The sequence below is a fragment of the Diadema antillarum genome, unplaced genomic scaffold, assembly GCF_040938485.1.
Source record: "Diadema antillarum isolate AM-2024a unplaced genomic scaffold, OU_Dant_1.0 seq00000382_RagTag, whole genome shotgun sequence".
NCBI classification, from domain to species: Eukaryota; Metazoa; Echinodermata; class Echinoidea; order Diadematoida; family Diadematidae; genus Diadema; species Diadema antillarum.
The window spans coordinates 210,434-234,084 of NW_027271380.1; the positions used below are offsets into that span (position 1 = coordinate 210,434).

General features: G+C 40.4%; 1 protein-coding gene across 1 annotated transcript in view; it reads left to right on the plus strand.

The window, feature by feature from the left end:
• LOC139731632 (uncharacterized) overlaps positions 1-17,005 on the plus strand; it is a 30,931-nt gene extending 13,926 nt beyond the window's left edge. The window contains exons 8-21 of the mRNA XM_071642524.1: positions 59-136; positions 824-921; positions 1,304-1,454; positions 2,159-2,299; positions 2,929-3,039; positions 3,728-4,466; positions 4,521-4,786; positions 8,190-9,563; positions 10,370-10,576; positions 11,533-11,694; positions 12,336-12,451; positions 12,979-13,159; positions 13,993-14,094; positions 16,147-17,005. Coding sequence (XP_071498625.1) covers positions 59-136; positions 824-921; positions 1,304-1,454; positions 2,159-2,299; positions 2,929-3,039; positions 3,728-4,466; positions 4,521-4,786; positions 8,190-9,563; positions 10,370-10,576; positions 11,533-11,694; positions 12,336-12,451; positions 12,979-13,159; positions 13,993-14,094; positions 16,147-16,302 — 3,882 coding nt within the window. The 3' untranslated portion in view covers positions 16,303-17,005. The remainder of the gene's footprint in view (positions 1-58; positions 137-823; positions 922-1,303; positions 1,455-2,158; positions 2,300-2,928; positions 3,040-3,727; positions 4,467-4,520; positions 4,787-8,189; positions 9,564-10,369; positions 10,577-11,532; positions 11,695-12,335; positions 12,452-12,978; positions 13,160-13,992; positions 14,095-16,146) is intronic.
• Positions 17,006-23,651: the final 6,646 nt, after the last annotated feature.

Consider the following 23,651-nt stretch of genomic DNA (forward strand, 5'->3'; position numbering starts at 1 on the left):
TAACTGCAATGTACTGACATTTTTGTTTGTTTTTTTTCCTGCCTCTATGTTACATTAGATCATTGATGCCACCGAAAAGGGAAATGTGTCTCGCTTTATGAACCACAGCTGTGATCCAAACTGCGAAACGCAAAAGGTGAGCGAATTGTGTTCACTTGAGGAATCTTTGTTGTGCTGATAACCTTTCTTGCACGTTATGTAGGTGAGATAGAGGTGCTGGGGAGCATGTTTAAAACTATGAATCCCTTATAGAGAGAATGTGATGACTTGAGTCTTAGCAGTGAGAGTGATGAGAAATTAAACATTGAATGAAAGCAAGAGAGTATTAAGCAGAGAGGGGGACTAAACATTTCTGAGTGTCATTTGGGAAGAGAGAAAGGAAGAATGGTTTGTAATCGTTAACCTGTTGAGGACAGGCTGATTTGCTATTAAAACACGCATTTCTCATAGACGCCTGTGCGAGTATACTTGGAACTCATACTCAGTGGGTTAATGCCAATTTTAAATCATCTTTGATGACTTTGTCGCCATCCCACTCAAGTGTGTACATCTTAACCTGGATTTCTGATCTGTATCATGTCCATCTTTAAAGGTCTGCAAATGGTGCTCAAATATGCTGGCTTTTCAAAAGTATGCTGTCGTCATGGCACTCACTTGATTATTACTGCCGAATAACAATCATCTAATTGCCGTTCTGTTGTGCCATGCCATTTTCTGAATCCATTCTTCTCATGTGGATTAAGAGTGCATGAATAGAAAACCTGTCTATAGGATTTGTCAAGTTTGCTCACCTTTCCTCCTTGTTGACCCTCAACTCCTGCAGTGGACAGTGAACGGTCAGCTCAGGGTGGGATTCTTCACCAAGAAGGCAGTCAAGGCTGGAACAGAACTGACATTTGACTACCAGTTTGAAGTCTATGGGTGAGTTCTTAGCAATTGTCTCAATCTTTGAGGACAACCAACAAAGGGGATAAAAATTCAAATCAATCCCACTTAGCCAGGAATACATGAAAACATATATTCATCCTTTGTAAAATTGATGTTGAAGTTTTAAAGATCAATTTATTTTCACCTCTTTCATAGAAGTTCAACGATTTACTTCTTGGTGCAGGAAATAATCAGTATGCATTCAGAGGGTTTGATTGAAAAAAAAACTTGCTCCAGATTTGCTAAAAATTCCAGATGATTGCTGATGAATTATATGCCCTACATGTATGTGATTCATGGTGACATTCGATTATGAAAACCTTGGTGATTGATGTGACGATGTAATGATCAACATTTTTTTCATCTATACTACCAGTCAAGAGGCCCAGAAGTGCCTGTGCGGGTCTGAAAAGTGCCGAGGCGTGATAGGCAAGCAGAAGAAACAGCGGGAAGGAAGGGACGCCACGCCCAAGAGGAGGGGGAGTATTGGGGAGAGGCGTCGAAAGGATTCCTTTGAGGACATCACGGTGAGTTGATGTAACAGTGGACTGCATTTCACTGCACTTTTGTTTCTTGCCTTAAGGATTTTGCTTGATTGAGCCCAGACCTTGTCTCTGTGGACTTGTCATCTTAGAATCAATTAATATGAGACTGTAGTAGCTGATTTTGACTAACTGCTGTGAGAAATGCCAACCTAATCGTTCAGAACAATATCATAGGAAGTCCATGCCTCAATATTTCTAATGCTATAATAGGGATAATGATGGGTCTTTTCTGATTGAATTGGTTAAATTTTGGATTTCTCATGTATCATGAACTTCTTGTCTTGACCTGTATAACAAATAATCTTGCTTTTCTGAAAATGCAGAAATTCTAGCATGTCCTGCAGAGAGCAAAAACAAAACCGAGTCTCACTATAGTGAAATACACAAAATGCTTTTGAATCAGTGTTTTTAGATGACTTATACATACTCATCATAATCATCATAGGAATATTTTTACTTTGTGTTCATCAGTTTTAGTTTCCATGAAATGACGTGACGAAATAAACATGCTTTCTAGAAAACAAACACATGTGTGTATTCGCAGATTAATGAAAATGACCTTATTTTTGCATAGATATATGTCAGTAAAATATCCAGACATCAGCAGAAACTGAGGATTGACCTTGAACTTTACCCTTTGATGTTGAACTATACCCTTTGACCTCTGTACATTGTACCTTATTCAGTTGGAAGATGAGATCCAGCAGATGATTGATGAGCTGGAGGAAGGCGGGCTGCGGTCCAACGACCACACCATTGCCCTGTCCAGGTTCATGGTCCGGGCGGAACACGCCAAGCAGCGCCTGGCCCTCCTCAAGTTGCTCCAGGTTTGTGTCACATCATTTGCTCTTCATTTTTCATTTTCTTCTCTTTCGATGTTCCTACGATGTCTATTGATGCAGCAACACCAGCTTTCTGTGTGGTGCTGGTTGTCTTTGAGTTGGAATTTGTTCATCAGTTTTAGCTTCATGGACTGAACAGCTGTCAGATTGGTGAAATATGTGTAGGGAAGAATGTTACAGAGGCTTCAAAATTTGGGGACACCAATGAACAATTTTAAGGAAGAATTTGCCAGCTGTGAAGATGAAAAAGCACATTTCAAGGACCTTGCAGTGTTTTCTACAGGCCATTTTCTTTTCCTTTTCTTTCAGAATATTGAGATCCCCAAGGATAAAGCTCCTAGTAACTACCCAAGATAATAGGCACTCTTCTGCAATTTATGATGTGCTACTTCAAAGTTGTCTCCGTATACAGTTGTTATGGTCTATTGATCAGCATCTAGGGAACTTTGACTGTAAGGGACGTGAAGAAAAGAAAAAAAGAAAAAAGAAAAATGCAGAAGATGTAGTGTCTGAGAATGCTGTAGTTTCTATCAGAATCTTTGCGCTGGAAAAAACACTTTCTGTATATGGGGTTTGACATCTTGAAATATCACATGCTATTTGATGCTGCGCAGGAGACGACGGAACAGACCTACCTCAAGTACTTCCTCACGCACCATGGACTGAGGCTCCTCTGGAGCTGGATGGTGGACCTTGGAGACAATCCAAGAGAACTTCAGATGCAGGTGGGCATTTTGACCTTTTTTTCAACTTCCCTCACTCCACTTTTCCACCTTCCCCACATACTCATATGTCCCACTCCCAAATGCACATACGTGTATTCCTTCCTCAAATAAGTTTCTCTTCCCCAAACACATGTATCCTTCCCTTGAATACACATATGTCATCTCTGAATACACGTATCTAGTCCTCACAGAGAGTCCTTTACCGGAATGCACATTTCCCTTAACCGAATACACATGTTCCTTTCGCCACATGCTTTCCCTTCCTGGAATACATGCATTCTTTCCTCGAATACTTGTGTCTAGTTCCTGCATACACATACCCCATCCTGAACACATGTTTCCCTATCTAGAATACGTGTTTCTCATCCATGAATGCCTATAAATCCATTCCTCAAATACATACACATATCTTTTCCCTGGCACATACATTGTATATTTCTTTCATGAATGCACATGTACAGTATATCCTGATAATACACGAAATACATGCAAGAAAGTTTTTAATCAAATCAGTTATCAAGGTGTTTATATATCAAGTAAGGTTTAGCTCGAGTGGCAAAGTTGTGGTGTAAGAATTTCTTGTGCAGAGGAGGTCTGAAGTAAAATGTGTTGAAACATGTGTAGATTATTTTCATAAACTTTTTCTTATATGTTTGTGTCTGTGTATGTGAATATGTTTTTGTTACAGATCCTTCTGACCTTATCCAAGCTTCCGATCCCCAACAAGAATGCACTGGAGGACAGCAAGGTGATGCATGTCATCGAGCGCTGGTCCAAGGACCTCAGCAGGGATGAGAGCAAGGCAGAAGTCTCTGAGGGAGCCAAGAACGAGAGCGACGTCGACTCGTCCAGCGCCAGCGAGACGCCATCTCGCTCCGACACGCCCATCTCGGCTGCCATGGCGGCAAGCCTCAGTGCAAACAGTAGCATCGAGGTCCTTAAGTCCGTCGTGGAGGCCACCAGCTCGGAGAGCGACGTGGACAACGAGCTCGCCCCAAAGAAGCGCTTTGTGCTGCGGCAGCGATTGGAGATGGAGAGCAACGCTTCACCGTCGTCAACAGCGAGCGGCGACACAGACTCCAATGAAAAGCCCAGTTCGAGTGCAGGAGACATCGCTAAGGGTGAGATTCAGAGCGAGGAAGATGTAGTATCCAGGCAACCAGACTCTGCATCAGAAGCCAAGGCGGCTGCAACATCCAGCGACGCGGAAGGAGCAGATCCATCCAGCCAAAATATGGAAGAAGAGATGTCAAAGTTGGACAAGAATGTGGAGGGAAAATCCCCCACAGATGATACAAAGAAAGTGGGTGAAGCAACCAACCACGACAGAACTGAACCCGAATCACAGGGAGATGATGTGCCCAGTGTAGCCAGTGGCAAGGCGGACAGCACGGATGCCGAAGTCAAGGACGAGAATGTGCCAGGCGGTGAATCCGAATTGACGAGCGGTGCTCCAGAAATTCCATCCAACAAAGTACTAGACAGCACAAAGGCTTGCTCGCCCGATGCGACAGGCGACCCTTTACCTCAGAATTCAGACTCTCCCACATCTGTCAGTGTAAATGCCAGTACGATTGAGAACGGGACTCCAAAATCTGACCAGGCCTTGTCCGTAGAGGCTCCCTCGGCTGGTATGAAGGACAGCAATAATGAGGCAGAGAGTAAGAGCGAAGGGCCGGAGAGAAAGGAGACCTCAGGACTTCAGAACATCATCACTTCCCTCCTAGCCTCCTGGAGTAATCTAAAAGTAAGTGGCAAGCAGCTGCTCTACTGTTTCATAAATTCAGCACTTCCTAATAAGATGCCTCACAGAGATTCGTGATTCATGCAGTAAACAATCTTTTCTCATGTATTGCCCCTCTAGCTTTTCCCTTGCCAGTCATCAATGTACACATTATCAAGCCAAAAACTACTGACAAATTGGAATCCGTCGCTCATGTAATTGTTGTAAATGGGACAAGAGATCATTTTAAGAGTTTCTAAAATTTAATTTTACTGTTTTAGATTGTAGCTAATCCTAACCAGTAATTCTAAAAGATTTAGCATGCAAAGAAAGAGTGTCCATTTATTCTACATTTTACCATATATTGTCTCGTAGTGCATGTCACACTTCAGAATGCCAGCATCAAAATGATTAGTAGTTTCCCGCTTTGAATATGTAAGACATATTGTAGTTGCCATAGTCTCTATATTTACCAAATCGTGGCTTGATAACTCATTGTGTTCTAGGTAAATCACCAGGTTTACTGGAGCTTTTGTGATTTATGAGATGGCTGGTCTTGGTCCTTACAAGTTTTGGAGAATTTTTTTTTTTTAATAATTTACTTTTCTTAGCAGTGGTAAATTGATATGCCCATTTTGGAACTGTCCTGTGGAGGGACACCTGAACTTGCTGTTTGCTCTTGCACAAGAGCTAGCAATAGGAGAGTGAGCATCTCAAAATGACAGAGAACCAGTAAAGCTGGTATCTCACTGAGCGGCGAACGTTTGCGAACGTAGCGAATTTGAGATTCGCCAACTTTTCTGATGAACGTTTGCGAAAAGTCAAGGTTCGCTTCTGCCATTAGCGACAGTTAGCGACTTTTAGCGATGTTTAGCGACAATTAGAAACACTTCAGCGAATGTTTGCGAAAGTGTTTGCGAAACACAGGTGGCGACTATTAGCGAATGTTAGCAAATGTTAACGACAAGTTTGCGAATGTTAGCGACAGTTTTACAAATGTTAGCAACTGTTTGCAAATCCTTTGTGACAATTTGCGAATGTTCTTGGACCTTGAAAAGTACCAGGCGATTATGTATAGTCAGAATCATAAAACGAACGTAAAACCTTCCACTGAATTCAGATCTCTTGTGACAACCGTTCAAGATGGATTTCCAGTACAGGGGAAACTCGGTATAACGAACACTGCTATAACGAGATATCGGTTATTATGAGGAAATTTTCCTGGTCCCGAATTTCCTTCCACACAAGTCTATATGTAAAATGCTACTCTTATAGCGAGATCGGCTATAACGAAATAACTGCTATAACGAGATAAATTTTGTGATTTCCAAACAAAGAAAAACGTAGCCAATCAAACCTGTTAAAGCGAGGTAAAGCAAAATGTCTCCGGGTAAAGCTTTACTTCGCCTGTGCTATCACGTTCTGAGATTGTAAAGCTCAATGCGCCAAAAACTGTCTTGTACACACATATTTTCTTCAGTTCACTCTATAGCTAGCACCGCATGTTGTACGTGTAATGTGTGTGTGTGTGTGTGCGCACTGATACATGCAGAAAATGTGGTGGGACTGCCGTATACATGACATCATCATGACGTTTAGCTAGTGTGAGGCAATCTGATGCTGTGATTGGCTTTCTACGTAGGGAATTCCCCATCTTCACACTTACACACACGCAGTCATAATTCTGTACATACAGAATGTGTCACACACACACAGCATTGTGCAGACCATATTCAAGCTTTCCACACACAACACACACCCATACCATAACCACATACCAATCCACAGACGATCTTCACACAATCGCAAGCTATATAGATTTACAAATTCAAACATCTACAATTATTAAGAATAAACATTCTTGATATCGCATTTCATTGGCGAAAAACATCTTCTTACCCATAAAGGTGAGTAATTACCTAACACACATTACCAAGTTATCGGTATTGATTGAAATATGATGGGTAGTCCCACGTGTGCAAATTAATGTCTTTATGTTATGTTTTCTTTTATGCCTACTGATATAACGAGATGTCGGCTATAACGAGGAAAACGACTCGGTCCCGACCATCTCGTTATATCGAGTTTCCACTGTATATGGAAATAAATTTCTGCCAAGATGAGGCTCAGCGTGTTGCTATCCTTGAAGAGCTGCTTTATCAGGCTACTGCTACAGCTATTGTGTAGCATAAGAGAAAGAAAATAAAGAAAAACAAGAAAGGAAGTTGAAAAGAAAGACTGTTTGGGTCAAGAGTGGTTGTTGCAGAGGACAGACTTTGGTCAATATGAAAAGCTTTTGAAGCAATTACATGATGGAGATGTCAAGAGCTTCAAGAACATTCTTAGAGTGGAACCTTGTCTGTTTCAGAAGCTCTTATATAGAAACCATATGGTTACTTGTTCGCTAGCAGTGGCGAATCAAATAAAGATGTTAGCGACACTGTATTACGACCGTTTGCGAATTCTTACGAGTGTTTTGCGAATGTTTGCAAGTGTTAGCGAAAATACAAATTCGCAAAGGTTCGCAAAGAAATTTTGAACATGTTCAAAATTTCTTTGCGACAAGAAAAACTGTTTGCGACTATAAAAACCGTTTGCGAACTTCTTGCGACTGTTAACGAACCTTTTGCAACCCTTTACGAACCCTGGCGAAATCCCAAAGTCGCTACGTTCGCAAACGTTCGCCGCTCAGTGAGATACCCCCTTAAATGAATTTTATTTGTCATGCATGCCTGCTCACAGACACGTGTTTGTAGATAAACATTTATAGAACTATATAAAACTGTTACCTTCAGAAAAATCGCACCAAGCTCACACCAGCACAATGCACGCAAAGTTTGCTTTCTTTTGATAGCTTTCCTTTTAACCTTCATTTCAAAGAATTGCACTGTGCATTTTATAGTAATGTGTATGAGTCAAAGTTGCATGAGCCAAAAATCACCTTTTTTTTTTAATAGCTGGAAAGCAGTTCTTATTCCTATCCTAATGCATTCAATTTTGAAGGAAGGAACCAGTCCCTTTGACATGAGATACAGTATACATGAGAAATTCATTGCATGAATCGCAATTCACATTTTGTGAAAGCAGGTAGCTGGGGAACGCTACCATGTGACTGGCAGAGTCTTCCCATAAATGTTAAAACGCAAACGTGCACGATAAAACTGCCACACACACTCCAATGTGTTCCCTTGCTTTTTCTGCATTATATGCAGATTTGTCTTTACATGCAATGTGAATGGTGCATTTCCTTATTGAGCCAAAACAGCTGACCACTGTGTTAGGTTCTTGTGCCACGATGCGAATGAGTGACATTTGTAGGGAAAAGCTGGAATATAACAATTGATATGTATTTGATATTTTCGTAGGTGTCTGCATATATATGATTCTCTTCTATATAACATGAAAAGCATGTTCACATTAATCTCAGGAAATCTACAGAATACCAAAGAAAGAGGGTGACAGGGATCGGGACAAGGAGAGGGACAGAGACCATGACCGGGACAGGCACCGGGATCATGATCGGGACCGGGACCGCAGGCACGATCGCGACAGGGACTATGATCGGGACAGGCACCGTGATCGTGATAGGGGTCGAGATAGGGACAGGAGCAGGGACCGGGATGACAGACATCACCGTGACAGGGGACGGGAGAGCGATCGGGACCGCCACCGGGACCGGGATCGGGACAAGAAGGACAAGGAGAAGAGTGAGGATCGATCCCGCAGGAAACGCAGCAGATCGCGGAGCAAAGAGCGAGAGACCAAATCTTCTTGGTCAAAGGACTCGGACACAAATTCTACTCCCCCAAAGCTCCGGAAAACGTGGAAAGAAGGAAGAGGGAAAGACAGCAAAACTAAAGAGAGTAAAGGGAAGGAAAAGGAGGATAGTAAAGATGCTGGAGAGAAAGAAGGAAAGAAACTGAGCAAGGAAGAGAGGAGACATCTCTTTGCAATGCAAGTTGAGGCACAGGAGCGAGAGGAGGCTGCACGAAAGGAGCAAGAGGCTCTGCTGATGGCTCAGTGGCAGGAGAGTGAGCAGCAGCGCCAGCAACAGATGGCACCCTTCATAGATGCCAACGGTTTCCCAGTGGATCCCAACGCGCAGAGCATGGTGATGAATGAGCACGGTATGCCCATTGAGGTCGTGCCCTCGCAGATGGGGATGGGTCCCATGGGCGGCATGCCCCTGGGCGAGCCGTGGCAGATGCACCCAGACATGCAGGGTCAGTTCCCCCCTCCCGAGCACATGGGGATGGAGGAGGGTTACGCACATATACCTGAGCACCACATGATGCCCCACCCGGATGGGCGGCCGATGTACGACGACAGCGGCTTCCCCATCCCTCCGGAGCAGCAGCACCAACACATGATGAGTATGCACCCACCGGAGGCCATGCAACCGGGCATGGAGTATGGGATGCACCCAGACATGGATCCCAACGCCATGGGGCACCACCCTCCCATGGACCCCACCGCCATCGGGAATCCCCACATGGACCCCCACATGGACCCGAGCATGATGGGCCAGCCTGTCCCTACTATGGACCCTCATATGATGGCGCAACAGCCTCACATGGACGCCAACATGGTGCCTCCCATGGACCACATGCTGCCCCAGCAGGGCGACATGGTACCCCAGCGAGAAATGCACATACCACAGGTGGTCCCTATACCAGCAGCCCCCACGCCACAGGTGCCGGTTCTGCAGGGACCCTCCGAGCAGGAGCTCATGCCGCCACCATCCTTGCCTGCCCCATCTAGGAAATCAAAGAAAGCCAAAACCCAGAAGTCACTATCCAAGGTATGGACAGTGGGCAAAATTTTGTGGCAGAAATTATCATATCCATTAGTTCAGTTGTCATCTCTGAATTTCACTGCTTATCTTTTGTTAGAGAAAAATTAGACGTACACCCAAGTGGTTAAATTGATGAAATCAGCACAAAAATCAGAAAGGAATTTACAAATCTTGTTAATATGAGAGGAACCTGGATATGTTGTCTTCTGAAATGCTTTGGCAGTTTCAGTTACGAGTGTATTGATTGAGAGGCTTTGAAAATTCTGCACCTTGCACCAAGAAATATACTGTGTACACTATATATTTTGTGAATTTCATGAGTCAAGTGATATTCGCCTATTTACCAACACATTAAAATTCTGACACAAATGTGACAAGCAAGTGTACATTTCTCCATTCAATACTGTATTCCACGATTGCAAAATTAACTACTCGTGAAATTATCGGGAAATAAACTTGCTAAATGTATGCAGTATATATGAACAACATTGGGCCCCTATGAAAGATTTTTTTTTTTTTTTTAAATACTCTACCATATTAAACACTGATAAAGAAATATAAATGTCATAATAGAAGGAATTGGCACCCAACTACAAAAGTGTAATTCCCTAAACTTGATGAGTCAAAGGTCAGGTGTATAGCAGGACTTGATGATGATGATGATGATGATTACGACGATGATGATGATGATCATCATCCTCATCATCATCATCATAGCAGGACTTAAATGTATAAGTGGAGGGCTGCTCATTGTCTACGAATACTATGTGGCTTATAGCCTCCCCACTTCACTTTCCCTTCTGTTTGGTTAGGCCTCGGCCAAGGCTGCCAGCGCCGCGACGAACTCCGCCACGTTCATCACACCCACTCCAGCCCATAGCCAGGCCGAGCCCAACCCCGTGCGGGCCCAGTCCCCTGCTGTTGCCGCTGGCTCAGTGCCGCCAGGGATGGGCCACAAGGGGTACGCCCCCCAGCAGCAGGCAGCCCCAGTCCTGCAGACTCCAGTACTACCTCAGCCGGTGAGTGACTTCACTTGTAAAGACCAGACCATCCATCCAGTCCCAGCATTTCTTCCTACATATGAAGAGTTTGATTGCAAAACGAGTTATCTCCATTCTTATAAAATTGAGATATTTGCGACTAAAGCTTCTAAAAAACTAAGAAAATAATAAAAAAATATGGGATTTTTAAAATCATAATTTTGATAATATTCCTTGTTTTAGAAGTGAGGTATCACCTAAATGGTTTTATTATATCTGATGATTGACTTACTTCAAAATTTTTAAGAATGGCGCTTAGCCCATTTTGCAATCAAACTCTCTATTATATCCATGCAACCCTGCATCACAAAACTCGGGAAGAATTGCACGCTTTGCATCTCCCATTAGTGAAGATAGAAAGAGTAACGATAACTGCACATTTCTGTAACATAGCTGTTATTTAGGCATAATCTACTGCTCTGCAAAAGGAGGTTTCTGTGTACTTGATTTCTTTTTAGATTATATATTCAATACAGTTTAAGATTTACAAATACAACTTATTGAAATTCATACACTATTAAAAACAGTAGACTGTACTGTAGAGGTAAAGGAAACAGGAACCCCCGTAAAAGCACCCATACCACAGTAACTGAGATACATCTGTTCCATCGACAAGGGTATTTGCATTTGTAAACAGTGCCCCACAAATATTTTTATGCATTGTGTTGTGTCATATGGTTGCAGTTAGCTTTGAGTCCGAAAAAGCCTGTTTCTCTCTACGAAGTTTGAAGTTTTCTGAGCTTTGAAAAAGATGACATGCTTTTAGAATGATCTCCAGTAGACATTGCACTTGCTTTTGAGGGAGTGAATTTTTTCTGTTACTGTATCAAGCATGCCTCAGAAGTTGTATGTGTGGTAGCAAAAGACAGTCTGGAAACAGAATTTGATCTCCATTTCTATTTGTTGTTATTTTTTTTCTCTCTCCATGATTGTAGCCCCAGCAGGCCGCTCAAACGACATTCACTTTCGTGACGCCAGACGGGATGTTGGTGACACAGACAATTACTCCGCTTGCCGCAGCCGAACAGAGCATGGCTCCGCATGTATCACAGTTGCAGCAACATGTTCCCATGGGCGTTGGACAGCAACAAGCTCAGGTAAAAAGAGTCGAAAGAACTTGTGTCTTGCTTGATTTGAAATGACTCTGTGAATTTTGAGATGAGCCAGGCAACGCTTAGCCTACTTATTGCCATGTACAATCATTAGCACATTTATTCCTCCATTTTTACAAGGCTTACTGCAGTCTTATACATTCACATTGTGACTGATGATGCTTGAACCTGTCAGGTTCCAGAAACCACATGGGATTGTGTAGTGTGGTGCTCACTTTTTTATCTGCAATTGTCACTATCCCTTGTGTTTCATAAGTTAGAATCTAAAAAAAGAAAAAAACTCTTTGTTGAAAAGCTTTTGTTTTGGTTGCAGAATTTTGCAGAAGCTTCTCTGTTCTCAAGTTTGATCATTAAATTGGCTACCCAATTTAGAAAACAAAACTTCTTGTATGTCTCTCAAAGAAACATGAAAAACATGATAAGAGTTATGACAATGATTATGATATAGTTGGTTTTATGAGGCAGTGTGAAAAAAAAAATGCACCATGTAAGCGTTATCTTGTCTGTGATAATTGTGTGTAAGATATAAAGTTGAATTTGAAATAACAAGGGTACTAACTGTGCCTGAGATCAATGGAGGCACCACACACTGATGGCTTATTATCTCCCTTGTCCAACCCGGCCAGGTCACAGAGTCAATTCCGTCGCCACCCGCCAAACCGAAGCCCGCCAAACTTCCCCCCAACTGGAAGACGGCCCAGGACTCGGAAGGCAAAACGTACTACTACCACTCCATCACAAGGTATGTCCCTTGCCCCAGTTCTTTCACACTGCTGAAAATTTCCTTTGATGACAATAATGGTTGAACTTATTGTGTGCACAGCTTCATAAGTTTGTGTGTGTGTGTGTGTGTGTGTGTTAGAATATTACATGTAGCCAAGCCCTTTTGGCGAGCACTTAGACCACAACTTAACTCCACTTCATGTCTTTCCATAATTTGGGTGCACATTCAGCAAACAATGACACACATGTACAAAGTACACACACATACACACACTTCATGACACACTCACATAAGGCACAGTATCCAATGATATGAGCAAAGTAATTGTGCATGCTTATTTTCTTGCCTAAGATATTACGATTCAAAACTATTCCCTGCCTATTATATCACCCCTTACATATACAATCTTTTCCCAACCTTCGTGTGGCACTGGCTCATGTTTATACAAATCAAACATTTCCAGGAGACCATTTGTAGTTTGTTTTCCAGTGTCAAACCAAGACCTTCAAAATGATTGCTTGAGTGAATCTTTCTTCCCCTGCTAGGCAAACACAGTGGGAGCCCCCGACGTGGGATGAAGTCACTGACGGGGCATACCAGGAGGAGGAGGACGAGGGTTCAAACACGCCGACGTACGACGAGAAGGGCAAGCAGAAGACGACCACAGCCCCGGCTGACACCTCCAGCGAGGCCGCCAAGAGGCTGAAGGAGGCGTTTAGGTCAAAGGTGAGTTGTGAGAACTCATCCTCATCGTCGACTCTTTGTTTAGTTTTTGTCTTTCGTATGTTTAGAACATAAAACTGTTATTCAGTGTCACTCACTCTGCATTCAACGCTGTCGCATACTGTTGCGTTGCACACCCATCCCAGTTGAGTTTCATAAACAAGCTGCTTTGAGTATATCTTCAAGATTCAAAGTTCAAGGAGTTATTTAACCCCCATCCTAAATGAATTAATGCCACCAGAAGACTAGAATTATACTGTCTTTTAACCCATTAAAGACTAGTTCTGAATATATTTGAGCAACTGTCTATGGGAAATGTGTCATAGCGAAATGAGCTTGTCCTCACTTAAAGTGCCACCTGTACAATATGATTAAGATGAGAATCTGCATTTACATGTTCTGTCGAACAAAAATGCAGTCGATGCTGCGCTGTTGTGAGGTTGCTGTTGAATTTGCTTCTGAAGCAAGAAATGTGGAAAAACCAAATATAAGAGTCTGTGCTGTCATTAATTCGTATACTTACTTTTAACTATACAAACCCACTGCCAATCTTCTGCTAGGTCATGGCAGTGACACAGGGACTGGAATTTTAATCAGAGCAAGGAAACCTATTGACCTCACTATGATTTTTACAGCATTTTGGTCTTATCATTCAGCTTTTGAAATGCTGTGCCAACAAGAAGAGTTTCAAGTGATGCTGACCCAATACTTACTCCTCATGTTTCAGTTGTTGATCGTAGAGAAGGACCTCTGACTTAAATTGTGATGTGTGGGCAAGACTGCAAAATTGTGTAAAATACTGAATTTATTTTGTGCCGCTTGTAATTTGTCTATAGATGTCACACCATGTCATCGGTTACCTAAACATGTATCGCAAGCCGGACTGTAAGACGGGGAGAATCACCAACACTGAAGATTTCAAGCATCTTGCCAGGAAGGTAATGATGTCAATTTTATTTAACCCTAAAAAGAGGGGGGGGGGGGGGGGGGGGGCCTTTGGGGGCCTAAAAGGCCCCCCCTCGACATTTCGCGCGATTACTCTGCAACACGCGATGTTCTCGCCGCGATGTTCCATGACTTTTTTCTTTCGAGTTTCCCGCACATTTTGACACCAAATTTGTGACGTTCTAAAGTTACATAACTTTTTGTACATGCACGTGAGGCCGAAAATGGCTGAAAAATGTGACTTTGTGTACAAAGTCAATGCAAATTGAGTTTTTTCACATGGTTCATATAAATATGCTTATTTTTACTCTCAATGGCTAAAATCAATTTGTTATAGGAGTATTATGCTTCAAAAAGTGTCTGCCACAAATTTTGTTTAAAAAAACAACAAAAACAAAAGGTCGAAAAAACAGGGAAATACATAAGAAATTCATAAAACAATAAAATAAATAAGAAATTAATTTTGATACCGAATTTTTTTTCAAGTACATTTGCTAAGAATGCCACAAAAAATAATTAGACCAAAAATGAGCACTTTTCGAGCTTTATTTACTGATTTAGATCAAAGAGTCTGATTTCTTGCATAAATTAGCATAATTAATCAAAATAAAATAAAAGAAGACTATTTTGTAAAATCTAAATATATGATCTTGTAGATTACATCGCACACTACCATTGTGCAAATTTCCACGGCGACTGCGTGATCCGGGGCGGCGATCTTAAGGGGGGGCCCTTTAGGCCCCCCCCCCCCCCCCCCCCCCCCCCCCCCCCCAAGTCTTTCAAGCTACCAAAATGGCCCAGTCTTTTTAGGGTTAAGCCTGTTTCGGGTTGGGGTAAGAGTATCACATTTGAGGCACAGGCAGATTCAGTCGTAATGAAATCTTTTTTCATATCGACATTTTGTGAAAGCCGAACAAATGAATTATATAAAAATATAGAGATAATTTTGGGATTTACACTTTGTTGTAATGAAATTTTGTTATTACTTTGTTATAGCTGGTGGGTACTGTGCTGTCAATTGACGTTGACCTGTGAATCTGTACGCACAGAACCATGAGAAATCTTTGTGTCTTAAATGCATTTAGAAACTCATTCTTCTACAAAGATAGTTTGTTATGACATGGTTAAAGGTAGTACTGGATATTTCACAAGCTACTATTCTTTACCGCGGAGGTTTTCCATGTAGTTTAGAGCCAGTACTAAGCTGCTTGTCATCCAGTGCCACAAATGTCATCAGCCACTTAGATGAATGTAGATGAAATATCAGAAGCATATAATGCGATGTTTTGTAATTTGATCTAATGCATTAGACAATTCTAGAAACGAGATGTTGAATATAATGAAAGAGAGTGACCGAGTGAGTAATTCAGTGAGGTGACAGAAAGGTTTGATAATTTCAGGAGAGCCACAAGTCTATTTCTCAACCAACAGATATTTAACTTCAACTAAAGAGTGATTTCGATATTGTTGGGACAATGTGTATGTAGATATCCAATTCAATTCTGTGATTCTCAAACTTCTTAAAATAGCAGAAATATTTGGGGCAACGTAATGAAAGTAGCACTCACATTATGTTCAAAACAAAAGAAATGCATTACTGTAATTGTAGATTATTTCAATGGGTTGACAAGACCTCATATCTCAATTGGCATTGATTAAAAAAGACTTCCTAGCTCAATTCTGAACATAAAAAATACTGAGTTTTTAAACAGAACAATTATAAGTGTAATCCAAAACATTGTTTCTACCGTATTTGATGTCAACATTGATGTTAAATTGCGAAAATGTTACAAAAGTAAAAAAGTTTTTTTTTCTCCTGAAAATTCATGTTTTTGAGATACTAGGTGAGGTCTTGTCACCCCAGGGACAGTATGTCAGTATCTTATGGTAACAAAGCAAAAAAACAACCCAAGCACCATGTATTTCTAGATCCATCAGTTGTCCTCTCCTCGGACTGTAAGTCTCGATGAAAATATGAGAGCAGAGAAAGAGATGTGTTGTGGGAAAAGTTGATTCTCATTGCGATTTTCAACCTCCCCCAACAGCTGACCCACGGCATCATGGCCAAGGAGCTGAAGCACTGTCGAAACATTGAGGACCTTGAAGTCAACGAGAACGTCAAGCACAAGGCCAAGGAGTACATCAAGAAGTACATGGGGCGCTACGGCAAGGTCTACAAAAAGGACTCCTCGGACATGTAATAGAGGGCGCTAGTCTGCTCCGCACCTTCCGAATTTCCTTGCAAACATCGAAAACATTGCCAATCTGACTCGTTTGTCAGATAATGTGACAGAATTAACGGAATAAAGAGGAATTTTCAGCACGCCCCCACCATTGGGAGGATTGTGCTTTTCTTATTTCTCAGAGCAGAACAAAATGGGAATATTTTGCAATCTTTCACGAGGTGAACATGCTTCCCTGGGCTGTAGCAGCCAGACTTTTGATAAGCGTACAAGGTGCAATAGTGATAAATCAAGTTTAGTAGGGTGCATTCAGAAGTGCAACATTAAAAGAGAAAGTGTTCACTCTTACTGAAAAATGGGAATTTGGTTGCTCAATTCCAAAGAATCATGAAATGTTTCTGTATGGATGCAGCCATAAGCCCTTGCAGTTCTGCTTGAGGTTCTCAGTTCCTACTTAATTGAGGTCGTGTGATGAACTTGACAAGTTATGCAATCCAAGAATATGGAGACATGTAGAAACTGCTCTTTTGTATCCCAAATGAAAGGAAAAAGCCAAAACCAAACTCTACCTTCGGCCTGAATAGTGGGTGTGCAGAGAATCCATTGTAGCAGCTGGGCTCCTGTGACGAGCAAAACCCTTCAGGGTCATGCTTAGAGTGGGGGGTTGGTGGGGGAATCCCCCAAGACCTTCCATTTACTTGTGTTTAGTCTCTCTTCTTTGTTTTTTTCATTTGTGTGTGTGTGTGTGTGTGTGTGTGTGTGTGTGTGTGTGTGTGTGACCAGATTGCTTTGTGCATGAGTTGATCTTCTCTGCTGACAGCCTGAGATTTGCCAGAAATTGATTTTGGCGATGAAAAAAAAAAAAGAGAGAAAAAAAGAAAGGGATGGATGGAACTGCATCCATTCTTCCAGAACAGCTTCTCTTTGATAGGAACATAAAGAAACAAGAATCTGAAATTCTTGCCTTGAATTTTTGGTTGTATCTTTGTTGTTACTTAAGGCCTTCATCCATTCATTCATCTGTTCATTTAATCATTGCTTCCTGCTGAACAGCTTATATTTTCTAAAAGAACATTAAAGAAAAAAAAATAAAGCAGGCACAAAAAGAAAAAAAAAAAAAAACTGGGGGAGGATAAAAAAAGGTAAACATTGCAGATGAGGCAACTGAATTCCCTGAAGTATTCACTTCTCCTCAAGTTGACAAGAATTCATAGAAATGGTCATGATGATTGTATAGTTTCCTCTTCTTTTCCTCGAGAGATGACGGGAAAAAAAATGGATGGACGTTGGCGCAAGTTTGAAAAACAGCAGGAAGTGAATATTTATCTGAAATGGAGTGGAAAGGGAATAAAGAAAAAGAGGAAAAACGGAAACAGCAACCCAGGCTACTCAATGTAGTGTGCCTGTTCAATACTTATTGTGTGTTGTCTTGTGCTCCTGTGCTCCTCGATCCCTCAGCCACTTCCAGACGTGTTTCTTACTTCAGCGGAGCAGCAAGAATGCCAGCACTGTGCTATTCGCTTTGCTCTGTTTCAGATCTTCCCTACCCAAGTCGTGAGCAATTTTTCGTTTTGTATTTGTCTATTTTGTCTTTTTTTTTCCTGTGAAGTGTGTTATGGACTGCCCATGCACTTTTCGTATGTATGATAGAAATAGAGTGACTTTCTGTGTGTGGGCGAATAGGAGGAAGTGTTGGTTGAAAAGTTAGGGTCTTTTCCTGTTAGCAGTCACGCACGAGGCTCTTAGCTAATGGTATGTTCAGTTCACACAGTCCAGGGATGTTTCAGAAATGTATTTGTGACTTCCTGTCAACTTTTTGTTCCTTGGAAGCTGCTCACATGTTTAGCTGTAAAGGGCAAACAGGTTGTGTAACTTTCTGAAATTTTGTGTTGTGAGTTTGTTTGTGTCTTCTTTTCTATTTTAAGTTTGGGTGTAATAGACCATTTCTGTAATGTATTACAAGTCATGGATGTTGCTCATCCTACAGCATTGCAACAAAGAATTTGAGTCACCCACTCCTTCCAATAAAGTCCTGTAGGCAGAAATTCACTTGGTTGTTGCTAGGTAAGGCAAGGCACCAGTAAGCTTTGTGGTTGTTATGGGCAACTTTTGTGAACATAGCATGTATAGAATTGGGATACATGACCAAAACAGTCTATCGGTGGAAAGATGATTTGTTTAAGATAAAAAGAGACTCTTGTAAAGCCACAGAAAATTTGAAATTACAGCACTTACAACTGCATTGTTCAAAATTCAAAATGCAATTGGTACACCCTAGATTCAGGTGTTGTACAGACATAAGGTAGAGAGAACTTGAGCTAAGGCTGCTGAAAGGATTCATTATACATGTATTCCATCTTGTCTCCTGTTACAGCATTCCTCGGTTCCATTTTATTGTTGAAAGAGACTGTCATCAGAATTGTGCGGCCATACTTAAGAATGTTTTGTTATCTTACTGTATACAGTACTGCATTCTGCTGGGTTTTATTTTCATTATTGTTTCGTGTTTTAAATCAATTTCAGTGATTTGAAATCTTGCAGTGCATATTGAAGGTTGAGGGAGGAAATGTCTTTACTTTTAAGATGATCTGGGGAAGAAATTGGCAATGTCGTTGAGACAACATGTTAAGAAGATTGATTGATGGATTGCAGTCCTATTGCTCATGGGAAGGTTGATGAACAAGGCTTGGGGGAGGGCGTTTCCTAATGTATTCAAATATTATGCACAAGGTCAGAACAAGTACTTCTTTGTGGCAACTTGAAAGCTTGTCGGACCTCGTCCCACATCGCGACAGCCAGTGAATGGGAACTGGGTCCAGACTCTGGGGTCTTACGCAACTAAAAAGTACTGAAAAGCTTTGCATGAAATGCACATTATTAGGATACTTGGAGATCCATCCACAATTCAGAACACAATCCGAAACTCTCCTGTTGTTCTGACGTGAAAATTTAGTTTGATTTTTAATTCACATGCTTCCTAAAAATCTTTTTGTATTAATTAGATAAAACCTTCTCTGAAATAAATGTGAGTGTAGCATTGAATAAGATGTGAGTATCAACCGTACCTTGGAAAATAGGGATGCCAGTTGGCCTGTTCTCAGTTCCATGTTGTGCATGAGCAGAAAAATGTAATTTGTATGATCAGGTATGTTGGATTGTACATCCAGTGAGATTATCGTCTGTGATGTAATGATTAGTTTCATGATCAAACCAATGAACGGGGTGCTTTCCCATTGTTACTGATGGGCCATTCTGGTCACCTTTCCAACCCTGGCCTGTTCATTCATTGTTTGAATATTGATTCCATAATTTCTTACGTCGAACGTGTGTTCGAAAACGAGTGAAGTGCCGAAGCAACTGAGATAAAAAGACGCTCTTTTCCAGGAATGTGTGCGTGAGCTAATGACGAATTAGCTTATTGCTATACAGCAGGTCAAGTCCCAAGACCCCCCTCTCCCCCTTTGTTGTCATTTGGTGCTGTATCTTTCATGAAAGAACTACGACTAATTAGTTTAGTTTTGTGCAGGGTATAGCAATCTAGACACCTCTGTTTGCACCCTATGTTCACATATTAATTCATAATTTTCAGTTTGCAGAATTTTCTAAAGCCTTTCATTTCGCTAAATGCCAACATATTTTGAAAAATGAAAGTTACTGTGTCTTGAATTGGCAAGAAAAGAAATGGAGATGTCTTTTTGATTTTGTGTACAATTGATGAATTTATCCAATTTAGTTCCAACCGTTTGCTAATATAGGATATGTAGGAAAATTTATGAGAGTTGCCAATTTATGCAATGCAGCAATATTTTCTTGAGGACTTACAAAAGGTTAGAAGAGGTCAAACTTGTGTGCTGTGTGGATGCAGAGTTGATGTGTATACTAGCTTCTTATACCTGTCCAGCAGTTGCCTGGCACAACAACATCAACGAGAACAAACAACATTGACAGAAACAATAGTTTTGAGCTGGCAGGAATGGGGAATGTTTGTAAACTATGCTGTTGAGCTAGAAAAATATATTTTAAGAGGTGCAGAGGTGTTAAATTCGTGTGCATTGTCACTATAAAGTATAAATCTGCACATTCACGAGTAAAGCATTTTATACTCGTTCAGTTGGGTTGACATGTCTAGTGCCCCCGTGACCCAAAGGAGAAGACTGTGGGACTGCTGTACATAGGGTTTGGTTGTAGAGTCTCGTCGAGTCTGCGTTGTTTTGTACAAAGCGATATGTAAATATTCACTTCTTGTACAGCCATATTCTACCAGCTGCCATGTATAGCGATACTGACGTGGAGCCTGCTTAAATGCACTGTTCATAGAATGCACAGGTGGTATTAGACCACACGTTTATTTGTACAGCTAAGGTAGATAGGATTTTTTTTTTGTATTTGTTTATATGAAACCAAAATATGTGTGTGCCAGAGGGACTGAAGACTTAGCAAAAGTCTTAGTTTCCGTGTGAGAAAAATTAAAATTGTAAATAAATATATGATGAATCTTTACATGACAATTGAAATACTCGTTTCCTTTGTTTTCATTCGTATTATATTTGTTGAGGTCTAGATCTCAAAATGGAGTCAAAATAAGTACGTCCATCAGATATAACAATATTAAACCTTTCCAGTGATACCTTACCTGTAAAATAACAAGGATATTCTTGAAGTTATGAAAAATATTCCATGTTTTTATTTTCTCTTTTTTAGGCAGCTTTAATCGCAGATACACTATCTGGACAAGAAAGGATTTTGCTAATTTTGCGATAACTGAATGTACATATTATACAAATAATGTATGTGAAAATTTTTTGATAACTATATAATACTCAGTGCTACATGTATATAAAATTTTGATATATATGAATTTAATATACATGTGGTATTAAATACATGCATATAATTGTATATGTATATGTATACGTATGTTATATATTATATAATACTCCGTACTACATGTATGTGAAATTTTGATATATATGAATTTAATATACATATGGTATTAAATACATATATGCATATACATGTATTGTATATGTATACGTATATATGTATGTTACTATGTTTTATTATATGACCGCCCAGCTCAAAGCCCACAAATCTGCATAGTAAGAGAGTAAGCTGTAAGCTTATAATTGATACAAGAATGGCTAAAGTTGGACCATCCTAATCCATTCAAAAAGTGATCGTAATAAGAGAGCAAGGTGGTGTAGTTTCATAGAGAAGTGAAGAAAGAGGATTGATATAAGGGTCACTGAGGCGTGCTCTGCAGAAGTATCAATGAACACATGTTCAATTTCCCAGCAAAAGTAGTGCCTGTCTGAAAAAAAAAAAATTGCGGTCCAGAAAAATGCTAATAACTTGGTTTGAAATTTTGAAAGTGGGCAGAGAAAAGATTACTCTCCCAGGTAAGACAAACTTTAAAAAGTTGAGTTGGTCAACCCAAATGAATATTTTATTCCATTACAAAGAGTAATCTGCGGCTCTTGGTGGATTTTCAGCTAGGTGGTCATATATGAATGTTTAGTACATATATCATGGTACATAAAAAAAAATCCAGGTTCACTGTTTCACTAAATACAACACAAACGATAGTCGCTGACACGTATAGTTTTAAAATGCATAATGCTGTTTAATAATCTACCATAAACCGTATTGCAAGTTATTAACAGCACTGATTTAGAACTGGGACATAAATTCAGACAAGTTTTATTTCTTATATACTCACAGTTTACATACGTATATCTCATATTAAGATAAGTTTGATCACATCGTAATTTTGTTCTCTCACAGTGGCACTCTGCCTATCAATAACAGAAAACACAATAACCCATTGTTTGGGACTACCATGCATGATAATAAAGTTCGATCTCGGAGATTATAGACTTCTTCTCCAAAACTCTATTTGTGACATATTATTAGTATTTCATGTTACGCACTTGGGTCCTTTTCCTTTCCAATTAAACTATACAAATTGATTTACGCGAGTAATAAACATTACTATCCATGTACGACGATGTTTGTAAACAGAATGAAATACGCTGTGATGTACCTGTTCCAATACTTTATTCCCTTTATCGCTATAAAGAGTATAAACGTATGATGATAGTAGCCGAGTATCAAAGGATATTCATGTACAATATAAATGGTTCCCCATACACTGCCATATGCCGTAAATTCTACGTATGCTCCTATTCTGAAGCAACTATAGTTATTAATTTTGGGATCAGAAACGCGATAAAATATACGAGACCGTTGTATGAAGCACTCTTACAGAAAGCTAAAAGGCTATATATTACATAAGGCTCCTTCTTTTACTGACAATCAAGTTTTATGCACTGTAAAATACTTCGCCCATTACCTCATCAATTAAGAATCACATCAGTATATTTTCACACTAAGAACTGTTTGGTCAAGTCTTCTGCTACCGACTCGTACAACCTTTCCTAAACTAACAATATCACGAAAAATCAAGTCTATGACATTCAGACCCCTAGCCACTTTAATGCGGCGTCCTTTCGCAGAATAGGTATGATATCAGTTCAATACCAGTTCAATAACTTCAATAGGATAACGTGCAGAACACAGCTAAGCTAAAACGCTGATAAGTTCAGCATAGACAAAACATTACAAAATGCGAACTCCAATTAAAGTAGAAATAGCAGAGTGAAACATTCGTAAAATTTTGACATTTGTACACTCTAACATTAATCAGAGCCAGTTTGGAGTTAGCTCATGTATACGTTGTTACTGACAAATTACCTTTTTTTCCCCTCTCCCTCTCAATTGTGCAGTCAGACCTCAGCGCACCGAAAATTGCTCTATTTCACAATCTTGAATAGAACACAACTTGTATCAGCTGAAACATCATAGAGTCAAAGGAAATGGATTTTGTTCTCTTTGATTGTATAGTAACAACGGCAGACGACATTTTGGTTACAAACAGGATTTGGGAAGTGCCGAAATTTTGTTGAAATCAAGAGATCAAAGTACGAAATGTGGAAAATAAGGACAAAAAATACGCCGTACGTTCTCCAACAGATTTTATGTCACTCAGATTTCTGCTTCTTCTTCATAGGCTCTCGGATCGACAAATGATACGACAATCATTCACTGCCCTGAAGCATAATATTCTCACTAAATTCTACAACAAATGAGACAGTTTGCCCTTCAGCCGTGTTGCCATGTTTTCATTGGTCCGTTAAGAAAGTTCACGGCTCGTGTGCGCAGTAGACAAAACAGAGTGTGATCAGCGAGAAGTAGCTATAGGGCAAGTCCAAGCTATTTGATCACTCATGGCAGAAAATTCAAAATGATTCAAATAAGACAAACTTTGTGTTATTGTAAAGCCAAGATGTTAAAATACATGAATTCTA